The 24,761-nt window shown below is 38.7% G+C and overlaps 1 protein-coding gene and 1 non-coding gene across 3 annotated transcripts; both read right to left on the reverse strand.

Moving 5' to 3' along the window:
• Window positions 1-11,764: 11,764 nt before the first annotated feature.
• On the reverse strand, window positions 11,765-18,554 carry LOC128214644 (serine/threonine-protein phosphatase 6 regulatory ankyrin repeat subunit C-like). Of its 2 annotated transcripts, none has more exons than XM_052921209.1 (2): window positions 13,840-14,526; window positions 11,765-13,322 (listed from the first exon to the last, which is right to left on the reverse strand). In XM_052921209.1, exons 1-2 carry the CDS (start codon window positions 13,966-13,968, stop codon window positions 12,207-12,209), a joined length of 1,245 nt encoding a protein of 414 aa, XP_052777169.1. In that variant the 5' UTR covers window positions 13,969-14,526; the 3' UTR covers window positions 11,765-12,206. The 2 variants fall into 2 exon arrangements, with proteins under 2 accessions (XP_052777169.1, XP_052777170.1); XM_052921210.1 differs by lacking the exon at window positions 13,840-14,526 and adding an exon at window positions 18,128-18,554 and having other exon boundaries at window positions 11,767-13,322.
• Window positions 18,555-23,730: 5,176 nt separating this feature from the next.
• Window positions 23,731-23,802, reverse strand: Trnap-agg (transfer RNA proline (anticodon AGG)). Its single transcript has one exon. It is a non-coding gene; the product is annotated as a tRNA-Pro (tRNA).
• Window positions 23,803-24,761: the final 959 nt, after the last annotated feature.

Genomic DNA, 24,761 nt, shown 5'->3' on the forward strand with positions numbered 1-24,761 from the left:
CAATTGTAATTCCCCCCCCCCCCCAGGTTCGGGGGTATGCCGGGGAAATGGGCCGCGCTTACAGGTGGCCCCGCAGTGCCGGGTGAATGCGGTGGTTTTGTCTTCGCGCCAAAAATAGCGGGGAATGGGCCTTACCTAGCGTCCCTGGGGTGCGGAGGTATTTGGCGGGGATTTTACCAGCAGTTCGTCTCTGCAGGGCGGGGATTTTACCTGGGCTTGGCTGGACCGAAAGTCAAAGTCCCCGCTATTCCCCGGACCTTGGGGCCGTGGTAACACATGACTGGAATACAAGAACTCTATATGCCGGTGTTGAGTAGGGCGTACTAGGATAATGATTTGTGTCTCGGTGAATGATAATTCATTTTAGAAAAAGTACAAAGTCTCATGATGCAACAATTGTGAAAATCGCCATCCACAAGTTTAAAGTGACACTCTTATTCAAAATCAATAGATACACATGTAAGCATAACTTTTGATTGATACACCCTCAACTTCTTAATAAATAACTTATTTATGGAAAATATTAATTACTATTTACAATATTATCACCATGTATTTACTAGCTGAAAACGTATTTTTTGTAATGATTTTTGAATGCATACAGATTTACTACGATCAACTGTCTGATAAGGTCGCAATACCGTGTTTTCTGCACATTTCTTTTAAATTAAACTCGATATCCTTCATTTATAAACATCTTTGTTTACATCTTTGTTTTCGACATTTGTTCATCCTTTTTGGTATATTAAAAAAAATGATTTAAATGTGTTCAATCTTATTTGGGAGTAATAGTGCATCTTTAAGAACGACATGTCATCTTTAATTTGATGTATTTTTTAATTAATCTAAGAAAATAAAGACGCTCTATAATTTGACCATTTGAAAGAAATTAGAAACTACGAACGTGTATTTAAAAATATTAAATACTTCTTTTGGTGTATAAGCACGAGCTTTGTTGCTGCCGTTATTTTGGTTGATTTCGTTAATATTGACTTAAACCCCCAAATGAACATGATGAAAAACAACTCATAAACAACTCATTAATTTCACCGCTAGTGTCAAATAATGTCCTCATTAAAGAAATTCGATACAAAGTTTGGACGATGTCCATATATTTGTGTATTTATTCCTGCAGATATAATTAATGAATATGCTGACCAACTCTTTCATTTCGAAGAAAAACTATCATTGCCTTTATTTCTGATCTTTTGTCCACTGAGATGAAATATTTGAATTTTCTGGAAAAGGATTTCATTTTTATGGAAATAATATTGACACTTCCTTGTCAAAATACAAAAATCCTCATTCAGACGACGGGACAAGTTTTTGACTGGTAGGCCTTTGACGGGTTTCTCTATCTTTGACATCTGGGGCTCACGTGACTTCATCAATGTGTCGTCTGCTGCCAGTTATTTCGCGCGCAAACAATGAAAAAAGTATCTTTTGAATATTTTAGTACATATTTGTTTGGGGAATATTAGTGGACGGATAGCCATTGATTGATTTGCTATGTGAAGTGGAGACAAGTGTTTAATTTGCTCTGAAACATGCTGACATTTATTGTACTCGCTGGGTGCAATTAATTGAAGGAGTTCGTATTAATTGTAAAGCATTGAAGAATGTTTCAGCGTCTACTCCTCACCGAAAAGCACAACCGTCAATATTTGTTAAATTATGTTCTATATTATTTGATAATATTACTTCTTTGTACGAAGTAAATAGTTGTGTATTCGCAATAAGATCTACCATTGTTGATAAAAGTAGTTATCATGTTTAAAATTGTCTACATAGGCCAGAACATCAATGTTTACTTCAGATTAAGTTTTTTCGTCGTTAAAATAGTCGATGTGTTTGTATACGTTATAACTAGTCCAAAGAGGCCCTCTTACATGTACGAAAATAATACAATTATTAATTGCACATAATCAAGTAACATTAAGCACTCTTCAATGCCACTTTAGTAGTTTATGTGGTGTAACGCCGTATTTTGATGGTGCTTGGTCAACTTATTTTGTATTTGAACAGACTCGTAATATACAACGTAGTTTATGTAGCCAATAGCTAATAAAAAGCTCATACTGTCCCTGCTGCTGCTGCTGCTCCTGATGATGATGATAATGATGGTGATGATGATGATGATGATGATGATGATACTGATGATGATACTGATGATGATACTGATGATGATACTGATGCTACTGGTGATGAAGACGAACGTTGTTGATGGTTTTGATGACAATGAATGCTTTTTTAATGATTACGAAGTAAACGAATTGATTTGTCTTCATCATCTAATCAATTGCGATGGGTGGAGCGACTATTTGTATAAGGTTGAAACTGCGTCAAAATAGTGGTATAGGAAATTAACTGACATAAACAATGACACCATATTCAAATAGCCCGGCCATGAAATGATTGAAAGTGTCAAGTTGTTAATGTTTAATATTTTCTTTTGAGGAACACTCAGTGATGCCCTCGGTCACTTGTCTGTTGATGGAAACAGCAAAAACTACAGAAGCCGGTCGGGTTTCGTCTGGAAGTGAACGAGCGTTAAACAAACAGATAAAGGCTGAAACAAGAATCGAGAATCCAATAACTGTTTCACATGAAACAAGGATAAACATTACAGAATTTAATTTATATTTATACACACGTCGTGATAATGAAGAAACAGTGACCAACAACAAACATAGCAGACGAAATGTAAATATTTTCGCGGGAAAATCCTGCTTTGATGGTGTTTCCGTAGGCTGGTTCCTATAGGAGCTTTCTCACATAAAACAACCTGAGTAAACACCGTACTGTCAGTTCCTATCAGGCGTCCATCAGATTAGTTTGGTATATAGAATCAGACGTCCATTTGTAAACGTAATAAAATCTTCCAAAAATTAATAAGCACCTATCCTTTGCGTTGATTGAACTGTTTACACATCTCCAGTCAAAATGTCCTTTGTTCGAGAGGAACAAGAAACACACATCGTCTTCAGCTTTAGTTGATTGTGGTCATGCCAAATTACTGGAATATATATACCTTATGGATTTAGATGGGACGTTTTTTCGATAGTTTTAACCGTAGAACTTTGTTCCTGTTTTTTCTTGTATTTTATCGTAGCTGTTAACTCAATCGTTTGTCGTAGTTCTTACCTCATTCGTTTGTCGTAGTTGTAACCTCATTCGTTTGCCGTAATTGTAACCTCAATCGTTTGTCGTAGTTCTTACCTCATTCGTTTGCCGTAGTTGTAACCTCATTCGTTTGCCGTAGTTGTAGCCTCAATCGTTTGCCGTAGTTGTAACCTCAATCGTTTGCCGTAGTTGTAACCTCAATCGTTTGCCGAAGTTGTAACCTCAATCGTTTGTCGAAGTTGTAACCTCAATCGTTTGCCGTAGTTGTAACCTCAATCGTTTGCCGTAGTTGTAACCTCAATCGTTTGCGGAAGTTGTAACCTCAATCGTTTGCCGTAGTTGTAACCTCAATCGTTTGCCGTAGTTGTAACCTCAACCGTTTGTCCGGTAGTTGTAACCTCAATCGTTTGCCGTAGTTGTAGCCTCAATCGTTTGTCGTAGTTCTTACCTCATTCGTTTGCCGTAGTTGTAACCTCATTCGTTTGTCGTAGTTGTAACCTCAATCGTTTGCCGTAGTTGTAACCTCAATCGTTTGCCGTAGTTGTAACCTCAATCGTTTGCCGTTGTTGTAACCTCAACCGTTTGCCGTAGTTGTAACCTCAATCGTTTGCCGTAGTTGAAGCCTCAATCGTCTGCCGTAGTTGTAACCTCAATCGTTTTCCGAAGTTGTAACCTCAATCGTTTGCCGAAGTTGTAGCCTCAATCGTTTGCCGTAGTTGTAGCCTCAATCGTTTGCCGAAGTTGTAACCTCAATCGTTTGCCGTAGTTGTAACCTCAATCGTTTGCCGTAGTTGTAACCTCAATCGTTTGCCGTTGTTGTAACCTCAATCGTTTGCCGTAGTTGTAACCTCAATCGTTTGCCATAGTTGTTATCTCAATCGTTTGGCCGTAGTTGTTACCTCAATCGTTTGTCCGGTAGCTGTAACCTCAATCGTTTGGCTGTAGTTGTAACCTCACTCGTTTGGCCGTAGTTGTAACCTCAATCGTTTGGCCGTAGTTGTATCCTCAATCGTTTGGCCGTAGTTGTAACCTCAATCGTTTGTCCGGTAGTTGTAACCTCAATCGTTTGCCGTAGTTGCAACCACAATCGTTTGCCGTAGTTGTAACCTCAATCTCAATCGTTTGGCCGTAGTTGCGACCTCAATCGTTTGGCCGTAGTTGTAACCTCAATCGTTTGTCCGGTAGTTGTAACCTCAATCGTTTGCCGTAGTTGTAACCTCAATCGTTTGCCGTAGTTGTAACCTCAATCTCAATCGTTTGGCCGTAGTTGTGACCTCAATCGTTTGGCCGTAGTTGTAACCTCAATCGTTTGGCCGCAGTTGTTACCTCAATCGTTTGTCCGGTAGTTGTAACCTCAATCGTATGCCGTAGTTGCAACCACAATCGTTTGCCGTAGTTGTAACCTCAATCGTTTGCCATAGTTGTTATCTCAATCGTTTGCCGAAGTTGTAACCTCAATCGTTTGCCGTAGTTGTAACCTCAATCGTTTGCCATAGTTGTAACCTCAATCGTTTGCCATAGTTGTTATCTCAATCGTTTGCGGAAGTTGTAACCTCAATCGTTTGCCATAGTTGTTATCTCAGTCTTATATCGAAGTTGTTACCTCAATCGTTTGTCCGGTAGTTGTAACCTCAATCGTTTGGCCGTAGTTGTGACCTCAATCGTTTGACCGTAGTTGTTACCTCAATCGTTTGCCGTAGTTGTTACCTCAATCGTTTGTCCGGTAGTTGTAACCTCAATCATTTGGCCGTAGTTGTAACCTCAATCGTTTGGCCGAAGTTGTAACCTCAATCGTTTGGCCGTAGTTGTAACCTCAATCGTTTGCCGTAGTTGTTACCTCAATCGTTTGTCCGGTAGTTGTAACCTCAATCGTTTGCCGTAGTTTTAACCTCAATCGTTTGCCGTAGTTGTAACCTCAATCGTTTGCCATAGTTGTTATCTCAATCGTTTGCCGAAGTTGTAACCTCAATCGTTTGCCGTAGTTGTAACCTCAATCGATTGCCGTAGTTGTAACCTCAATCGTTTGCCGTAGTTGTTACCTCAATCGTTTGCCATAGTTGTTTTCTCAATCGTTTGCCGAAGTTGTAACCTCAATCGTTTGCCGTAGTTGTAACCTCAATCGTTTGCCGTAGTTGTAACCTCAATCGTTTGCCATAGTTGTTATCTCAATCGTTTGCGGAAGTTGTAACCTCAATCGTTTGCCATAGTTGTTATCTCAGTCTTATATCGAAGTTGTAACCTCAATCGTTTGCCGTTGTTGTAACCTCAACCGTTTGCCGTTGTTGTAACCTCAACCGTTTGCCGTAGTTGTAACCTCAATCGTTTGCCATAGTTGTTATCTCAATCGTTTGCCGTAGTTGTAACCTCGATCGTTTGGCCGTAGTTGTTACCTCAATCGTTTGACCGTAGTTGTAACCTCAATCTCAATCGTTTGCCGTAGTTGTGACCTCAATCGTTTGGCCGTAGTTGTAACCTCAATCGTTTGGCCGTAGTTGTTACCTCAATCGTTTGTCCGGTAGTTGTAACCTCAATCGTTTGGCCGTAGTTTTAACCTCAATCGTTTGCCGTAGTTGTAACCTCAATCGTTTGCCGTAGTTTTAACCTCAATCGTTTGTCCGGTAGTTGTAACCTCAATCGTTTGGCCGTAGTTGTAACCTCAATCGTTTGCCGTAGTTGTAACCTCAATCGTTTGCCGTAGTTGTAACCTCAATCGTTTGTCCGGTAGTTGTAACCTCAATCGTTTGTCGTAGTTGTGACCTCAATCGTTTGGCCGTAGTTGTTACCTCAATCGTTTGTCCGGTAGTTGTAACCTCAATCGTTTGGCCGTAGTTTTAACCTCAATCGTTTGCCGTAGTTGTAACCTCAATCGTTTGTCGTAGTTTTAACCTCAATCGTTTGTCCGGTAGTTGTAACCTCAATCGTTTGGCCGTAGTTGTAACCTCAATCCTTTGCCGTAGTTGTAACCTCAATCGTTTGCCGTAGTTGTAACCTCAATCGTTTGCCGTAGTTGTAACCTCAATCTCAATCGTTTGCCGTAGTTGTAATCTCAATCGCAATCGTTTGCCGTAGTTGTAACCTCAATCGTTTGCTGTAGTTGTAACCTCAATCGTTTGCCGTAGTTGTAACCTCAATCGTTTGCCGTAGTTGTAACCTCAATCTCAATCGTTTGCCGTAGTTGTAACCTCACTCTCAATCGTTTGCCGTAGTTGTAACCTCAATCTCAATCGTTTGCCGTAGTTGTAACCTCAATCTCAATCGTTTGCCGTAGTTGTAACCTCAATCTCAATCGTTTTGCCGTAGTTGTAACCTCAATCGTTTGGCCGTAGTTGTAACCTCAATCGTTTTGCCGTAGTTGTTACCTCAATCGTTTGTCCGGTAGTTGTAACCTCAATCGTTTGGCCGTAGTTGTAACCTCAATCGTTTGGCCGTAGTTGTAACCTCAATCGTTTGCCGTAGTTGTGACTTCAATCGTTTGCCGTAGTTGTAACCTCAATCGTTTGTCGTAGTTGTAACCTCAATCGTTCGCGCCTCCCTCTGAAACTGAATTGATTTTTTGGCAGATGGGTTTGGATTTCTTTTTACAATTTATTGTCCGAAATAGTGTATTTTGAGCGTCTTCGATTTTGACATTAACAGTAAACTTTTTGTTGTATTGTTTTATTATTTGTGGCGCCCCGCCCCTTTGACCCGCTAGTGGTTTGTCGAATATATTACCTCACTCGTTTGTCCTATTAACCCTTATCATTTGTCGAAGTCACTGTGTTACCTTAATCGTTTGTCGTAGCAAAAAGTTTGTCGTATTCGTTATCTCAATCGTTTATCATATCAAGTCGTTCGTCATGTGTAGCTGTTACTGCAATCCTTTGTAGCTTACATCTAGTGGGCTTTACTCATATTATAAATCATTATCAGAACGATTTTAAAAATTGAAAGTCATTCTGCCGGTGTCCTAGCCCTTCGCGTACCAGAAGTCTTGATGCTGCGGCATCTGGTGTGTAGTTCCCTAATGGCTCGTGCCGTGCGCGTGAAATCGGCACACGTGTCAATATCAATTAGTGATTCTATTGTAAACAAATACATTTTACGAAACTTTACCAAGTAGCCGAATCAGAAGAATTATACTGATCTTGTATAATAGTATTTTCCAGAAATCTTTAAGAAAGATTGATTAGTGCAAATCGGGGTGACCATAATTTTCTTAAAATATGCAACTAAGAACTGCTAAATGTTATGTAGTTTTACAGGTATCTAATGTTTCTATGTATATTATGTTCTATACAGGAATGCCACACGTATTCATTCTGATATTATTATCATTTAGGTTCAATCGCAAGCCATGTTTCCAGTGGCCATTAGTGGTTAGCACAACATGTCAGTATATAATGACATCCATGCTAATTAGTGGTCTCACAGGAATGCTGGTTTGTTTTCTTTGACGGGCAGTATATTTGTTCAACAAAATTAGGAAGAAAATTATTTGTATAATTAGTTCGGTGGTAATAATTAGATGGAAATGAATATCGTGTGGTGAAGAAAAACATTTTTGATGAGAGGTCTTGTTGACCAGGGGGTATCTGAACTTTAAATATCTGGTACATCATGTCTTGTCTTGAATATTAAAACTATTTGATGTGCATTAGTTACGAGACGAAATGGTACTTTTAGCATGGTATGTAGGTAAAAGAGCAGACCCAGACAAACTTCCCCTGGGACTCGTCATTTCCATACATTTTGTTCTTTATTGCCACCCTGTTTAATATTCAAAGCCAACGTTTGATTCTTTCGCCAATTTATCATCTTGATACATAAAATAGGTAGTCATTTCTCATTCTGAATTGTTCACCAAAACCTAAATGTAACAATGCGGTAAATGACGCAGCTCTTGCTTTATTCACATTTAGGTCCCCTCGGGACTTCCCTCTGAAGAAATGTTAGACAGCAATCTACAAACGCCCTTTTCATGAAAACAAAAATGTATGTAAAAGTCACATCCATGATTAAGATGCGGATTAACAACGCGCCATTTCCCCGGCGCCGCTCTCCGTACGGCGGTCCCCGGGGATGGCCGTGTTGTTTACCGCCATCCGAGAGGAACTTCCGGCCGCCAGGTTATCCCAGACCCCCATCAATCCTATAGACGTTGTCGCTCCATGTCTCTTGACAATCATTAGCTATAGTTACTAAGTTATACCACCGCGAAACATCTGCAAAGATTCATCTCATTAATATGCTGCAGCATTTTATTTCGTCTTTTCACTCTGGCAATCAGAAAAAGGTCGCTCGGGCCATTGAATAAATGGCCACAACGCGCGTCCATTATCCTTGTCAATGCATGGATATTCAGATTTGATAAATATTGTCGTCAATTTGATTTGCCAAGAGCCAGTTTATAGGGCTAGTTAAATCATTTGGTTAAAGCGAAATAACTGCTTTATTAATTGAGACGACATTTTACACGATCCGGGTCGTTCAGAGGCTCTATCGCCAATTAGTCGGCCTCCCCAAGGCGCACGTTTTCAACCTCACTTGGGAAATCTTTTGCAGAGGTATATTAAATGTTTTATTCCCAATCCTTTAAATATATTCATTGAACCTTGCGCTGATCAAATGTTTCAGTTACCGAGGACGTTACCATAATAACGTTCCGCAAATTGCATTGTGCCGGAATTTTCTTGCGGTGGTTTCGTCAATTGTCGGTCCAAGTTTTTCATCAAATGTTGATTTCCACCGCCACTGAGACGGAAGCACCATGAAAGGAGTTGACAAATATGATTATATATTTGCGTACTGCCATCAAAATGGATGATAGAACGTGCGTTTGTCCGTATATTATTCAACGAACACTTCCTCCTTAGACAACTATTAAATGTACTTAAATTGTTTATGTATTCAAGCCCATGGTAATGTTTTTACAGCATAGATTTTGACGTGTATTGAAGTTCAATAGCAAGATACATGTCCTGAAATGGTTGTTTGCAATTTTGTGTTTCACACACCGTAGAACCAAGATTTGGGGGAGATTTTGTTGTAGTTTTTCGTTTAAATTATTTTTAAATTTTGCTGAACTGTGTCACACATGATCTCACTTTTTATTTGATGCAGAATAAAATTAATTTTGAAAGAGAATTTCCCATTGTTAATTTAAGCTTTTAATTAGTATTAAATTCATTTTTATTGAAAATTGATAATTTCTCACACATTTTGCATGGAATAGCACTACAGAAAATCTTTTCCTCAAATAATGTGAATTAATTTTCATACAATATATTTTGAAAAATATATTGCAGTGTCTGTTTTGAGACGAACAAAATGCGCCAATTTCATTAAATAATTCTGAATACATTCATGTGTATGAAAAGAAAATCTTTTTCAGTATTGGAAATAATTGACTCCGACTTGCTCTAGATCAATGTCAATGATGTAAAAAGTCTATTCAAACAACTGTACATTTAAACCCCTACGCATGTAGCTGTTAACTTGTACCTGTTGTTGATGCATTTGGTCCTCAACAGTTGTACATCCACTGGACCAATGCACTGGTCAACAGAACAATGCACTGGTCAACAGAACAATGCACTGGTCAACAGAACAATGCACTGGTCAACAGAACAATACAATGGACAACAGGGCACTACAGTGGACAACTGTATTAAATTGATCAGATGTTTTGCTAGATTTAACTTAAAGGTGACTTAAACAGTATTAAAGCAATGGTGCACGGTGTCTGAACAGCACTTGCACAATTGCCTGTCCAATTAAGTTTCTATGTTTCACAAGGAGGGTCGGGCCGCCGCATACCGCTGCATGTCACTTGTGATAATTACAAGGAGGCTGCAACATAATACTGTCATCTTTCTTGGGGTTGGTCTGTTCTAGACCCCGGGAGATTTAACGTCAGGGACAGGTGCTTTAACTTAGAGGATTTTTGTTGCACTTCTTTTTTTTTCATCATTTAAACATTTTTTTGAGATTAAAGTTTTAAATTATTAAAATGATTGGCTCCTTTACCGCCGGAATATCCAAATAATGTAAGGAGGGAACACGTGTGCAAACACACGATGATTTTTTGTCCAAAAAAACCCCCAGAACTATTGATTAAATATATGTTCATACCCCCCCCCCCAAAAAAAAAAATAAATAAAAAAAAAATAAAAAAAAAAAATGGTTGGTTTACCTCAAACCTTGACAATCTCGAAACAACACACTTCAGACATTATGAAAGACCTTGCCAATCGCTAATAAGGCAACGTTCCACAATCTCCCGTGTCCTTGCGTCTATGGTTTAACCGCCACTGGCTACATGCGCGATATTGGAGCTCGGGTTCTTTTGCAGGAAATTAATTTCTTGTCCTGTTTGCGACATTTTGTTGGATAAACATTTACTCTCCACACAGAAAACGTTTCCATTGTGAATTATTGAAACATATTGCCCCTAGATATGTTTTCTTATTTGCTAAGTGTCGGAAGCTGTCGCGATCATAAGATTGTCCTTTGTCTTCATTGGAACGTCTCCGTCCACAAGAAATAATGACGCATTTTGTTTCTTTTGCTTTCCAGGATAACTTCAAGATGAATGATGTCCAATTTTACCAAATAAATGAGATTTTTGACAAACTTGACCTTAACCTGAACAATCTATCACAAGTGAACATGTCGGACAACGTTTCGTTGGTACTTTCCTCTTGTTCGAACTGTAATGGTGACACACATGCGGGAATTCATGTACATTCGTTTTTGTCTTGTCTCTCTTATGGTAATATAGTCTGCTGCAAACCCCAAAATGTCTTGAAGGCCAAGGTCACATTTATGGTCAACTAGTATTTTGTTCTTTGTCGTATTCGAACGTTACTAACTAGTTCACAGAGGTTCTTGAAGAACTCGACAAACGAATGTTTGTCGTATGAATAAGATGGGTCTCCTTTATTTAAGGTTCAAGATATATCAACTATTATAAGGATGTGTGACTGGGAACACAATTTGCAGGTTCGCCACACTAAAAGATATGCTTGGCAAGAGCGTTATACCAATAACGTTCTATTGTTTAATACCTTTTCTGTCATTGGGCATTGACAATTTCTCGCCTCTGCACATTTTCAGCTAACAAGCCTCTGGCTCTTACAACGACGGTAATGGTAGTGCTAAGAGGCCAGCCGTTCTGGATTCCTGCCTAAATATAATTTTCTGACTTCTTCATGTAACGAATCATTGGTTCAGTTTAGGTCTACAGTGACTGCCAATGTCATATAAGTCACGATTCGTAATGTATACTCATTTCCTTGTATCTAACATCAAACCTTTCAATCTGTAGTCCTCTATGTAGACCTTATAACGATAACAAAACAGCGTGTGGGGGTATGAACCAGATTCATTGATATCAGCTGTGATACCATAGGGTTTAATCTGTATTTTTACCCTTTGTTTAGTATAATATCGTGCTACATTCAAAGTTAGAATAATATTTTATATGGTTCAACGCATTACAATTAAGAAACCTTTAGATGACATCGATTAACAATCTCACATCTTCATACATATTCCGTTGTCCATGCTATTTACTAAAAATGTCCAGAATGGCAATGGTATATAACTACATCATTGAATGCCGGTTAAAAGTGCCAACTCATGCCAATGGTATTTTATAACAAAGAAATAGTTTGTAAAGTAATTTATCGTACATAAAAATGATCGTGAGTTCAATATTAAAAAGTAAAAACTATTTTAAAAAGGATATAAAATCATACAATTATGTCCTGTTTCCTTTTTAAAACAACATGAACAATAGTCAAAACGTAAGTGATAGCAGAATGAACCCATAACTTTAGATAAATCCAGATATTTCTTGATTTTAAAAGCTTAGTAAATTTCATTTTACAATTGTAATGCCCCAAACCAGCTCGCTATCCGAATTCTTGCGCGAGGCATCATTATCTCAGATCTCCGAACTTCTCGAAAACTCAAAACAGAAGATTGACGATATCTTCGCAAAAAAGCACCAAAGATAAGGGACTTCAACGAATTATATGATGAAATAGACATAAACACACTAAACTTAACACCGCCCCTACATCACAATGTTAGCTGGTCTAGCTGGTGGCCTTCATGGACGGCCGATGACTGCTTGCAGTCCTGATAATAGACGGCATGGTATCGCTGCTGGAGGCGTGCAGGGTCACCGTTGTCCGCTCCCTCCGCCAGTCGGGCTGGTACTGGTCCGAGTACATCCGGAATATCGTCGTCATATCAGGCGGGATGGCAGATTTCGTCCGTCGGCGGGAAAACGCCATAAGCTTTGCGGTGGAAGGGTGGACGATTTTCACAGGCTTCTGTTTCTTTGCCCAGCCGTGGGCCTCGGCGTTGCTAATTTCATTTAGAACCAACTGTCGAGCGTCTTGTCCTTCGTAGAAAGTCTCACTGCGTGCGATTTCGAAATCGTCTAATCCTCTCGCCCAAGTGTTCAGTAAATTGTGCGGCGTAGTATGCTTACATATAGGTGTAAAAGGCCGCTGGTACATGGTAGACTCCCTAGAGAACGCCGGAGCACTTGGCGGTGACGGGAGACGCTTTGCGGGAAGGGCAACCTGGCGGCTGCTTTTTTGAGCCCACTCGTTGGCGCTTAAGTAAGTCTCCTCGTCCCTGAGGGCCGGAGACGCCTGTCCGTTGGTCAGCAGATAATGTGCAGAAACAAAGTGACCATTTCTACACGCTACTAAAAGCCCTGTATAACCCATATTGTTTCTTACGTCAATATCCAGTCCGAATTTAACATACAGTTCGCTGAGCAGCTTAACGATATTCGGGTTGCCACTAGCAGCAGCATGGTGTAACGGCGTGTTTCCGTCGTTATCATCGTCGTCGATGTAAAGAATATCCTTTCGCAGTATTTCATCAACAATCTTCTCTCGCCCGGCCATGCAAGCCATGGACAGAGCAGTCCTGCCCATTTTGTCTTTTAGACCAACATTGGAGCCCGCCGTTATAAATATTTTCGCCATCTTGGCTCCAGCTTCTTCGTCGATCATTGACGTCAACATGAGCGGCGTACGTCCGTAAACGTCCTTGATGTTGACGTTAACGCCATGTTTCTCCACGAGGAGACGGACCTGGTGAAGCCGCGCATCAAGCACCGCCTGGTGCAGAGCAGTCTTTATCAGACGTTTGGGGATCGGGGGAGGGGATACCGGAAGTACTGTGTGCGACATCTGAAAATATACAAGCGTGAACTAAGTGAACATGAGAACAGAACACTTATAACGACCATGTACGACCTGCAATGACGATAACTGCCGCGCATTATATGCAGGCAAATGATGAAATGCAAATAATATTTCGAGAAAAATAAAATAAACGTCACCCAAACAAATCGCAGTCCTTTCATTGTTACAAATCAATTCTAAAGTCCCTTCGCAGGTTATATTCAGGTTCGTATGGGAAAGAAAATGTTTCGTTATGTGTTTCACACCAACAAAGAGAACTCCTAGATTTGAATAAATGTTTGTTAAAATCCATGTAATCAATGAAGAATTCGACGGTCTAAATAACTTCTATACGCTTTATATATCTCAGCGTAATATTGGATCCGAGTATTTAATTTAAAATGTCAAAAAGTCGTCCATAATTTCTGCTTTATTTCTCTCTTTTTCAAAAAGAAAAGGTAACAATTTATGTCGTTTGGTACCGGAGATGACAATGTTCATTAGAAACTGTCTTCTGTCTTACCGGACGTTTCGGTAATTTTGGTGTAGTTGATGTGGATCTTTTAATGTCGGTATCGTCGGGAAAATAGTTCCCCTGCATCCGGATAGTCTTCACAAACCCACCCCCTGCCGTCGGCACTGGCTCCGTCATTGGTACACTGTCTTACAACTTAAATTCCAACAACAGTTCTATGCTTTCAATTTAAGGCATCAGCCATGATATCGAATTCAGCAAAAAAACACAATCAATTCGATATTCATATATAACTGTAGTCTTTTTTTTTATTCTACAAAAAAACACTGTTTCTTTCTCAGCTTATCTCCTATGTCTGTCATTTGAGTAGGATAAAAACTACTGGTAATTCCTTTTTTGTCAAATTTGATGAATGTTAATTTAGTCGGCTATATTGCATTATCATTCAAAATAAAGATCACTATCTTTGGTATAAAAATCCATTTCCTTCGTATATTGAAACGTTCAATTGATTTTGATTTAAACAAATTGCAAATCTTTATAGCAAATTTGTCATTAACGAATTACAAGATAAATCGTTGTAGATCTTAGCAGACATTTAAACTTCATGCCATTCATTGCGTTAAATTGTCAGCGTTTAAAGATCTGTTAGAAATATAAACAAAGGAATTAGTCTTCCCCATGCTGTGATATCTACCTAAAAACCTAAGAGCCAAAAACCTACACAAGCATGTCTTTTTGATTAATCAAATCTTTTACAAATCACAGTGTTGGATATACAAAGTCTTGTTAGGCACTCTCTTGAAAACAATCTATATCCATTATGAAACCATTCAGACTTTGAAAATTCAGAAGAGTATTTTGCATAATTGGTATTAAGTGCTTATTTGCTGCACCGCGCAATAAACTTATGACTTAGGGTTAAGCAACTCATTTACTTCAAAATCCTAGGATTAATATTCTATGAATATATATTGTCGAATACTAATAAAACTGTAGGGATTACAGTTCAATAAATCCGAATTAAAGACATCGCAATTAAGCAGATTTAATTTATTTTTATTTCTTTTTAATGCGGGAAATTCGTTTTAAGTATTGAGAATGGCGCAAATATTTATTCGACAACTTGGCGACATAAGCTTAAACTAAAATACACTTAGATGACGAATTGGGGGACATTCTACAAACAAAAACATATTTAATACTGTTCTTCGAAACTTGTGGGTCTAAATGCAACGAGTAATCAAATCAGTTACTTATTGGTCGTTTCGTTTAATAACGTCATACAAACTAATCAGGAACATTAACACATGTATAAAACTCGAAAATATAACCTACCGCAGATAAAACATTAGATTTTTTTTTCTAAATTATATGATTATGTTGTGGGTACAACATATGTGCCACACATCACGGTAAACGGTACATATGTGTCACACATCGCGGTAAACGATACATATGTGCCACACATCGCGGTAAACGATACATATGTGCCACAAATCGCGGTAAACGATACATATGTGCCATACATCGCGGTAAACGATACATATGTGCCACAAATCGCGGTAAACGATACCTATGTGCCACACATCGCGATAAACGATACATATGTGCCACAAATCCCGGTAAACGATACATATGTGCCACACATCGCGGTAAACGATACATATGTGCCACACATCGCGGTAAACGATACATATGTGCCACACATCGCGGTAAACGATACATATGTGCCACACATCACAGTTAACGATACATATGTGCCACAAATCGCGTGAAACGATACATATGTGCCACACATCGCGTGAAACAATACATATGTGCCTAACACCACAGTAAACAATACGTATGTGCCATAAATCGCGTTGAACGATACATATGTGCCACACATCGCGGTTAACGATACATATGTGCCACACAACGCGGTAAACGATACATATGTGCCACACATCGCGGTAAATGATACATTTGTGCTACACATAGCTGTTAACGATACATATGTGCCATACATAGCGTGAAACGATACATATGTGCCACACATCGCGGTTAACGATACATATGTGCCACACATCGCGGTAAACGATACATATGTGCCACACATCGCGGTAAACGATACATTTGTGCTACACATAGCGGTTAACAATACATATGTGCCATACATAGCGTGAAACGATACATATGTGCCACACATCGCGGTAAACGATACATATGTGCCACACATTGCGTGAAATGATACATATGTGCCACCCATCACGATAAACGATACATTTGTGCTACACATAGCGGTTAACGATACATATGTGCCATACATAGCGTGAAACGATACATATGTGCCACACATCGCGGTAAACGATACATATGTGCCATACATTGCGTGAAACGATACATATGTGCCACACATTGCGTGAAACGATACATATGTGCCACCCATCACGGTAAACGATACATTTGTGCTACACATTGCAGTTAACGATACATTTGTGCCAAACATCGCGGTAAATGATACATATGTGCCACACATCACAGTAAACGATACATATGTGCCACACAACGCGGTAAACGATACATATGTGCCATATCGCGGTAAACGATACATATATGCTACACATCTCGGTAAACGATACATATGTGCCACACATCGCGGTAAACGATACATAAGAGCCACGCATTGCTTAAAACGATACATATGTGCCACACATCGCGTGAAACGATACATATGTGCCAAACATTGCTTAAAACGATACATATGTGCCACACATCGCGGTAAACGATACATATGTGCCACACATTGCTTAAAACGATACATATGTGCCACACATTACGGTAAACGATACATATGTGCCACACATTTCGTGAAACGAATAATATGTGCCACATATCGCGGTAAACGATACATATGTGCTACACATCACGTGAAATGATACATACATGGCACACATCGCGTGAAACGATACATATATGCCACACATCGCGGTAAACGATACATATGTGCCATACATCGCGGTAAACGATACATATATGCCACATATCGCGTGAAACGATACATATGTGCCACACATCGCGTGAAACGATACATATGTGCCACACATCGCGGTACACCATACATATGAGCCACACATTGCTTAAAACGATACATAAGTGCCACACATCTCGGTAAACGATACATACGTGCCACAAATCGCGTGAAACGATACATATGTGCCACACATCGCGTTAAACGATACATACGTGCCACTCATCGCGGTAAACGATACATATGTGCCACACATCGCGGTAAACGATAGATATGTGCCACACATCACGGTAAACGATACATATGTGCCACACATCGCGGCAAACGATACATTTGCGTCACACATCGCGGTAAACTATACATATGTGCCACACATCACGGTAAACGATACATGTGCCACACATCGCGGTAAACGATACATATATATGGGACTTGCGCAACGTCTTTATGATCTACAATATTAAAAATTGAATTTTAACGCGTTTCTTTAATAAATTGTGCTATTTATCTACAGGTAAGCATTGGAGACCAACATAAAGCCAGTGTTGTATACTACAGCGCGGAGGTTTGGGGTTTTGGACACTGTGGTGTACTAAATTAAGTTTATATACACGGTAGATCTACATATCATGTGTATAAAAACTGATAATTGTATTTAGCATACATATACCTCAAACGTAATATATTTATATTGGTCACAAACTGGACATTGGCAAAATGCATTCAAATCATACCAACGGAACTCGATATGAATTTATTCCCTTATCGTTTATATCCCCCCATGCGGCATAATAGAGACACATTGGTCATTTTGCAGCGTTGTCCATACCCATAAGTAAAAACAGAGATCAGAATTCCATGGATGATGAATAAATTGAATTACAACTAACTTGAATTATGGTCGGGGGACACGAAGTTTGATCTAAGATCTCTTGAACAAGTGATATAAGTGCGACAGTATTATCTAGTCGTAAGTTTACATGTAAAAGTGTGACTTCATCATTTTAGTACTGTATATGTTGCCATGAATGTTTACTATAGAGTGGTAATATCATACATATTCTACCACAGTCAAGAACGACTAACACGAGTTACGGACCTTTATATATTGACGTAAAATTGCTTTCACAAAAATGATTGGTGTCCTCTCATAAAACATAAACACTCTTAGCAATATCAGTGTCATTGATAACATTAGGGTGCACATGATGACATAGTTATCAGTTTCTTAACGTTACACGCAAATTCATTATTCGTTAGAAAATAAAAGATATTTTGAATATTTACTATTAATCCAATTCGTTAAACTACAAAAAGACTTACTATATCTGGCAGAACTTTCCTTTTCTTGTGTATTTTCTTTAAGTACTTCATACGTCCTTCATGGAGTGTTGTCTGCCTCCTATCGTTACAGATGTTTTCCCCGATCTATGTTGTGATTCCACTCTCATGTTTAAACTAAGGGGATTGTTTCGTACAATGATTATAATCCACTGATTATGTGAATAAATATGTTAGCGATCCTTGTACAGAGTGATTTAGTTCATAATCTGGTCGACGATCATTTTAATCTAAGTTTCATATTTTAATCTCAAAATCCTCCAAAACGTCACAAAGTTATCAAAACTTTTTTTCGACAACTTCAAAATATGATATGACAAAATTAATAATCGTATCCACGCTGGTATTATCTTACATATGAGATACCAACTTATTTATTGTAGTGAATTTTATTATAGACCATATAAAGGTGAAATTACAGACCATTGTTACTCATTTAATAAATTGATTTTATGTATTGCTTTTTTCCTTGTTAATGGTTTAGTATAAAAGTAAATAGATTATTGTGAAATCTGAGCCAGTATTTATTCAATATATGGCTTTAGCGCCATAACAGAAATTGATATTTGATCAAGCTATTGTGATACCCTTATTGAACGTGATCGTTAGTACAATAGAATACTGTAGTACTAGTGACCAGTTATTTCAGCTTTTATTTGATGAATGGTAACGTTTTTACGCATTTATTAAGATACTAGCCAGTCACTGCAAAGAATTCGTTCCCCGCCCTTTTCTCACTTCTCATCAACATCATTATCATTGTGAAAAGATAATTATTTCTTAATAATTATTATCAACAAATCATTCGTCTCTATGGTTATCACTATCATATTCACCATCATTCGTCGTCGTCATAATCAGTCGTCGTTGTCGTCGTCATCGTCATCGTCGTAATCATAATCAATGTCGTCATTGACCGCTGTAATAGTATCATTATTAACATTACCATTAACAATGAGGTGCTTGCATGATTATTATTGTCGACATTCTTAATATTATAATGCAATCATTTTTAAAGCTATCTTATATATATGCCCTTAAGATTGACATACATGTAGAGGTACACTGAACATGTATTCTAGAAATACCATGTACTAATGTACACCAAATTTAAGTTGACCGAACCCATATGCTATGGGCTGTATTACACTTTGACTGAAAATACATCTGGAAAACTAAGCCGTTTAAAACGATATTATTTTTGAAGAAATGTGATATATTTACACTGGAACACAAGTTTATTACTGTCTGTGAATATGCGTGCATGGTCCATTTCCCCTGCCAATTCAAAGGGACTAGGGAAAGTGAAGTTGTGGTCCGCTGATTGACGGGTAGCGGTTCTAGAGGGGCGGAACGCAGACACGGTTGTTTTGGAAACGGCTTTAATTGCTGGAACAAAACACCACATGGGTTTATGATATTATTCCGGGAAACATCCCGCAGCGTGTAGGGCGGTAATAGATCATATGTATCCATATTAATGTGTGAACCCATTTACACGCATTATGTCTTTTTTAAACGATTGGCAAAGGAATCTCTAAAGGGTATTTGTTCAACCTTGAAATTACACAAACGGTATGATAACATTATGCTGTATACATAATGGGCAGTAAAAGAAACGAATAGGGTTTAAAGCTTGAATGTTTGTCGCCCTTTTCATTACCGTATACGTAGCTTAAACGCACATGCTTTTAAATTATGAAACAATTATGTTAAAAAACAACAACAGATTTATCGCAATCAAGTGTGTTTATTTAATCAACATCGCTCAGAAACTGTTTGCATGCGGGAAGTCAAAGTAAACCTTTAGAAGTCTCTTGTAAAGAGACTTACAAAACAACAATATAGTTCCAGTAACGACATTGTTTTCTTGTGTTTCCTATAAGGGCGCTGCTGTTTTTGCATTAAAGAGTGTCCATTAAGAGCGCTGTTGTTTTGTGTCACAAAATGTTTCCAGTAACGGCTCCGATTTTTTCTGTCCCAAAGTGTTTCCAATAACGCCGCTGTTGTTTTCTCTAACGGCTTCAATATTTCCAGTAGTGGCGCAGGAGGAAGAAGAAGAAGAAGAAGAAGAAGAAGAAGAAGAAGAAGAAGAAGAAGAAGAAGAAGAAGAAGAAGAAGAAGAAGAAGAAGAAGAAGAAGAAGAAGAAGAAGACGAAGAAGAAGAAGAAGAAGGAGGAGGAGGAGGAGGAGGAGGAGGAGGAGGAGGAAGAGGAGGAGGAGGAGGAGGAGGAGGAGGAAGAAGAAGAAGAAGAAGAAGAAGAAGAAGAAGAAGAAGAAGAAGAAGAAGAAGAAGAAGAAGAAGAAGAAGAAGAAGAAGAAGAAGAAAAGGAAGAGGAAGAAGAAGAAGATGAGCGTAGGATCATTTTTTTTATTCATTTCTTGTGATTATTTCTGGTTTGTGATATCATCACATTTATATTTCTAATTTATGTGAAGCCATTCTTATCCCATTCTCATTCATCACTGGTTTGATAATGATAAATCTAACTCATGTATGTTGTTCTCATGGCATCATCGCCCTAGTGAACGAGAATGCTCCTATGATAATGATAAATCTAACGCGTGTATGTTGTACTCATGACATCATCGCCCTGGTGAACGGGAATGCTCCTAATCGTGAAAACGCTGTTTAGAATTTTCTTTATTTTGTATTGTATCTTAATTTGGCAGCTTCAAAATATGATGATTTCCGTTCATCTTTATAAGACAATCTCTCTCTTTAAATATAAAGATGTGTTATGTTTCCTACCCCTTGGTCAATCCAAACGGCAGTACATCTTTATCAGAGTGCTTCCGGTAACGAGGCAAGCGTTTTTTTGTACCAGAGTGTTTCCAGTAATGAGGCAAGCGTTTTCTGTACCAGGATGTTTCCAGTAAAGAAGCACGTGTTTTCTGTATCAGAGTGTTTCCAGTAACGAGGCAAGCGTTTTCTGTACCAGGATGTTTCCAGTAAAGAAGCACGTGTTTTCTGTACCAGAGTGTTTCCAGTCACGAGGCAAGCGTTTTCTGTACCAGAGTATTTCCAGTAAAGAAGCACGTGTTTTCTGTACCAGAGTGTTTCCAGTAAAGAAGCACGTGTTTTCTGTATCAGAGTGTTTCCAGTAAAGAAGCACGTGTTTTCTGTACCAGAGTGTTTCCAGTAAAGAAGCACGTGTTTTCTGTACCAGAGTATTTCCAGTAAAGAAGCACGTGTTTTCTGTATCAGAGTGTTTCCAGTAAAGAAGCACGTGTTTTCTGTATCAGAGTGTTTCCAGTAAAGAAGCACGTGTTTTCTGTATCAGAGTGTTTCCAGTAAAGAAGCACGTGTTTTCTGTACCAGAGTGTTTCCAGTCACGAGGCAAGCGTTTTCTGTACCAGAGTATTTCCAGTAAAGAAGCACGTGTTTTCTGTACCAGAGTGTTTCGAGTAAAGAAGCACATGTTTTCTGTATCAGAGTGTTTCCAGTAAAGAAGCACATGTTTTCTGTATCAGAGTGTTTCCAGTAAAGAAGCACGTGTTTTCTGTACCAGAGTGTTTCCAGTCACGAGACAAGCGTTTTCTGTACCCGGATGTTTCCAGTCACGAGGCACATGTTTTCTGTACCAGGATGTTTCCAGTAAAGAAGCACGTGTTTTCTGTACCAGAATGTTTCCAGTCACGTGGCAAGCGCTTTCTGTATCAGAGTGTTTCCAGTAAAGAGGCACGTGTTTTCTGTATCAGAGTGTTTCCAGTAAGGAGTCAACTGTATTCTGTATCAGAGTATTTCGAGTAAGGAGGCAAGTGTTTCCTATATCAGATTTTTTTTATGTACGAGACCAGTGTTTACTGTACCAGAGTGTTTCATGTACGCGGCAAGCGTTTCCTGTATCAGAATGTTTCGAGTAACGAAACAAGCGTTTCCTTTACCAGAATGATTCCAGTAATGAGTCAAGCGTTTTCTGTATCAGAGTGTTTCCAGTAACGAGGAAAGCATTTTCTGTACCAGAGTGTTTCCAGTAACGAGGCAAGCGTTTTCTGTACCAGAGTGTTCCAGTAACGAGGAAAGCATTTTCTGTACCAGAGTGTTTCCAGTAACGAGGCGAGCGTTTTCTTTACCAGAGTGTTCCAGTAACGAGGAAAGCGTTTTCTGTACCAGAGTGTTTCCAGTAACGAGGCAAGCGTTTTCTGTACCAGAGTGATTCGGTAACGAGGCAAGCGTTTTCTGTACCAGAGTGTTTCCAGTAACGAGGAAAGCGTTTTCTGTACCAGATCAAATGTTTCCAGTAACCAGGCAAGTGTTTTCTGCACCAGAGTGTTTCCAGTAACTAGGCAAATGTTTCCTGTATCAGAATGTTTCCAGTAACGAGGGATGTATATTCTAAAACAGACTGACAAAGCAAGACATGTGTTTAAAGAAACGGCTGGTGGAAAAACAAGCATCTATTATGAATGTACCCGCGTATTTTCCTGCGAGTTCTATCAATCCAAAACCTGCCCGCGCTTGAAAAGTATACGTGACCTTTGTGATATGATCTTAGTCATACCCTCAAACAACAATAAAACTCAAACAATGATCATTCAAATTTAATCGTGTGTTTTGATTATCTTTTTGACACATCGGGTTCTACTTAAGGGCCATCGAGTAAGCACACTATTAACATGGAATTCCGGACTTCGGTGCTTCATTGAAAATAAGTTGACTTTGTGACACATAAGACAGCATTTAGGCAAAAATTATAGCCTTTATCATGCCTTGAATGATACTTGTATTGTTCTTAGAGATAATGTAAGTAGTATAGGCATTTAAATAGGCCCTGGTTCGGTCATTTCTTGCTTATATTAGAGTTTATTGTCCATGTTTATCGGTAAACTTCACGCAAATCTTGCTAAAACTCTCATTAAATGTTCAGCATTATTTATTGTTTCATTTTCATCATGTTTACCCACTTCACTAACATTTTCTTTATTAACAACGGCTCTTGACTACAAGTCCCTGCACCATACCACCCCGTGTTTGCTCTTTCATGAGAGAAAGCAGATAGGGAACAATTTACAGCCACTTTAAGGGACCTTTGCTGTGACCTATTGAGTTCCAGGGTTCCATTCCTATTGTAGTATGAACGTAGAGTATAAACACGCATAAATAATATGCAAATGGCTCCTCGAAGGTTCAAATGCAAGAATAAGCTTGTTTTTCCAGGGTCATATTGTAATAAACGTTTCATTCGCAGCTGATATAAATCTGTCATGTGGCAAAGAGGGCAACATTGCCCGTGATTATTGGATGCAAAACAAATAAAAACACAATCACAGAAAGGTTGTGATTCATAAATATTGTTTCAAATGTCATTAGTTATAATTCAATAGTTTGGCTGAGGGTACTTGCTTTTTTATTCATATTTTCAATAAATGTTATCATTAGTGCCCTTGTCGGATGCAATTGAAGCACATTGATGGAATACCGTATACATGTATAATATTACAAAATTTACTTGTGTTCGTAAAGTTGATCAAGACATGACAATATGCCAGCCCCGAACATGTAGGTGCTTTATCTTAATTTTATCGAACCAAGCTTTACAATCACTCGATCATGATTGTTAAATGCAAATAATAAAAAGTTAGGGCTCGTCCGGGATTTGAACCCGGGACCTCTCGCACCCTAAGCGAAAATCATACCCCTAGACCAACGAGCCGTATTATGGTCTGTCTACGAACGGAGAAAATACGTACATTATCGTACGTTACAATGGAAAGGTTTCGGTTAAATGTCAGGGGGAGTACCCCCTAAATCCCACAGCCAACACTTTAAACCAAATAAATTTCGGTTCTGAGGGAGGGGCGCAAGTCAATACGTACGCCCCTAAGTTATGCCCCCTCTTACTTCGATTCCTGGATCCGCCCCTGCATTCTTGTCATATCCATAGCGTGCTTATTATATATTTATATATATCTACCTCAGTAGACCACCCGTGTAAGCCCCATAAGGCATAGAACGAATTTAGTTACCTCCCTTTTAGAATAAAATAATTTTATGAAATTACCCTACTTTGATGACAAGGTTAAAAACAAAATACACAAGTTGTGCACATTTTGCAACTCCTTTACCTACACCCGTGTTAATTAGGCGGGGTGCAAGGATAGTACTGGAACTAGATCGAAAGATGCTGGATGCTTACATTAGGATCAAGGTCAAGGTCAGTCTTTAGTCCGCTGATTCAGTCGGAAATTGTCGTGGATATTATTATAATAGTCCGTGACATTGGTTGTAACCTTGGTTATCTTGATAGTAATGAGTTTTGGGGAAGCTCATAGTTTTATGGCGATAACTATGTGTGACTCTTAAGGGGAAGGTCCAGGCCACTGTCATTATATTAATCAAATTTTGACTAGTGCACATATTTTAGTACGGACCTTTGATTGAAACTACACATATGGGGAATTAATTCTATAGGGACATGCTAATGATATTTGTACCTGACTTAGGGTTAGTGTAAGATCGAAAACTCTTGCTCAAACATCTTATAAATCACCATATTCAAATGATTGATGTCAATTAAGCATTCTAATCAACAATGTAGGTAATATTGAAGTCATTTGATGGTGTCCTTATACGAAGATGGTAACTTTTCTTGCATTTCCTAACATTGGTGCG

This window comes from Mya arenaria, chromosome 13 (genome assembly GCF_026914265.1).
Source record: "Mya arenaria isolate MELC-2E11 chromosome 13, ASM2691426v1".
Taxonomy (NCBI): domain Eukaryota; kingdom Metazoa; phylum Mollusca; class Bivalvia; order Myida; family Myidae; genus Mya; species Mya arenaria.

What these genes read in the sequence shown, in the direction of transcription:
- LOC128214644 (XM_052921209.1), bottom strand. Translation starts at nt 13,968, where the DNA reads ATGACGGAGCCAGTGCCGACGGCAGGGGGTGGGTTTGTGAAGACTATC. An exon ending in CAAAATTACCGAAACGTCCG is followed by an intron (nt 13,323 to 13,839) that starts GTAAGACAGAAG and finishes GTATATTTTCAG; the next exon opens with ATGTCGCACACAGTACTTCC.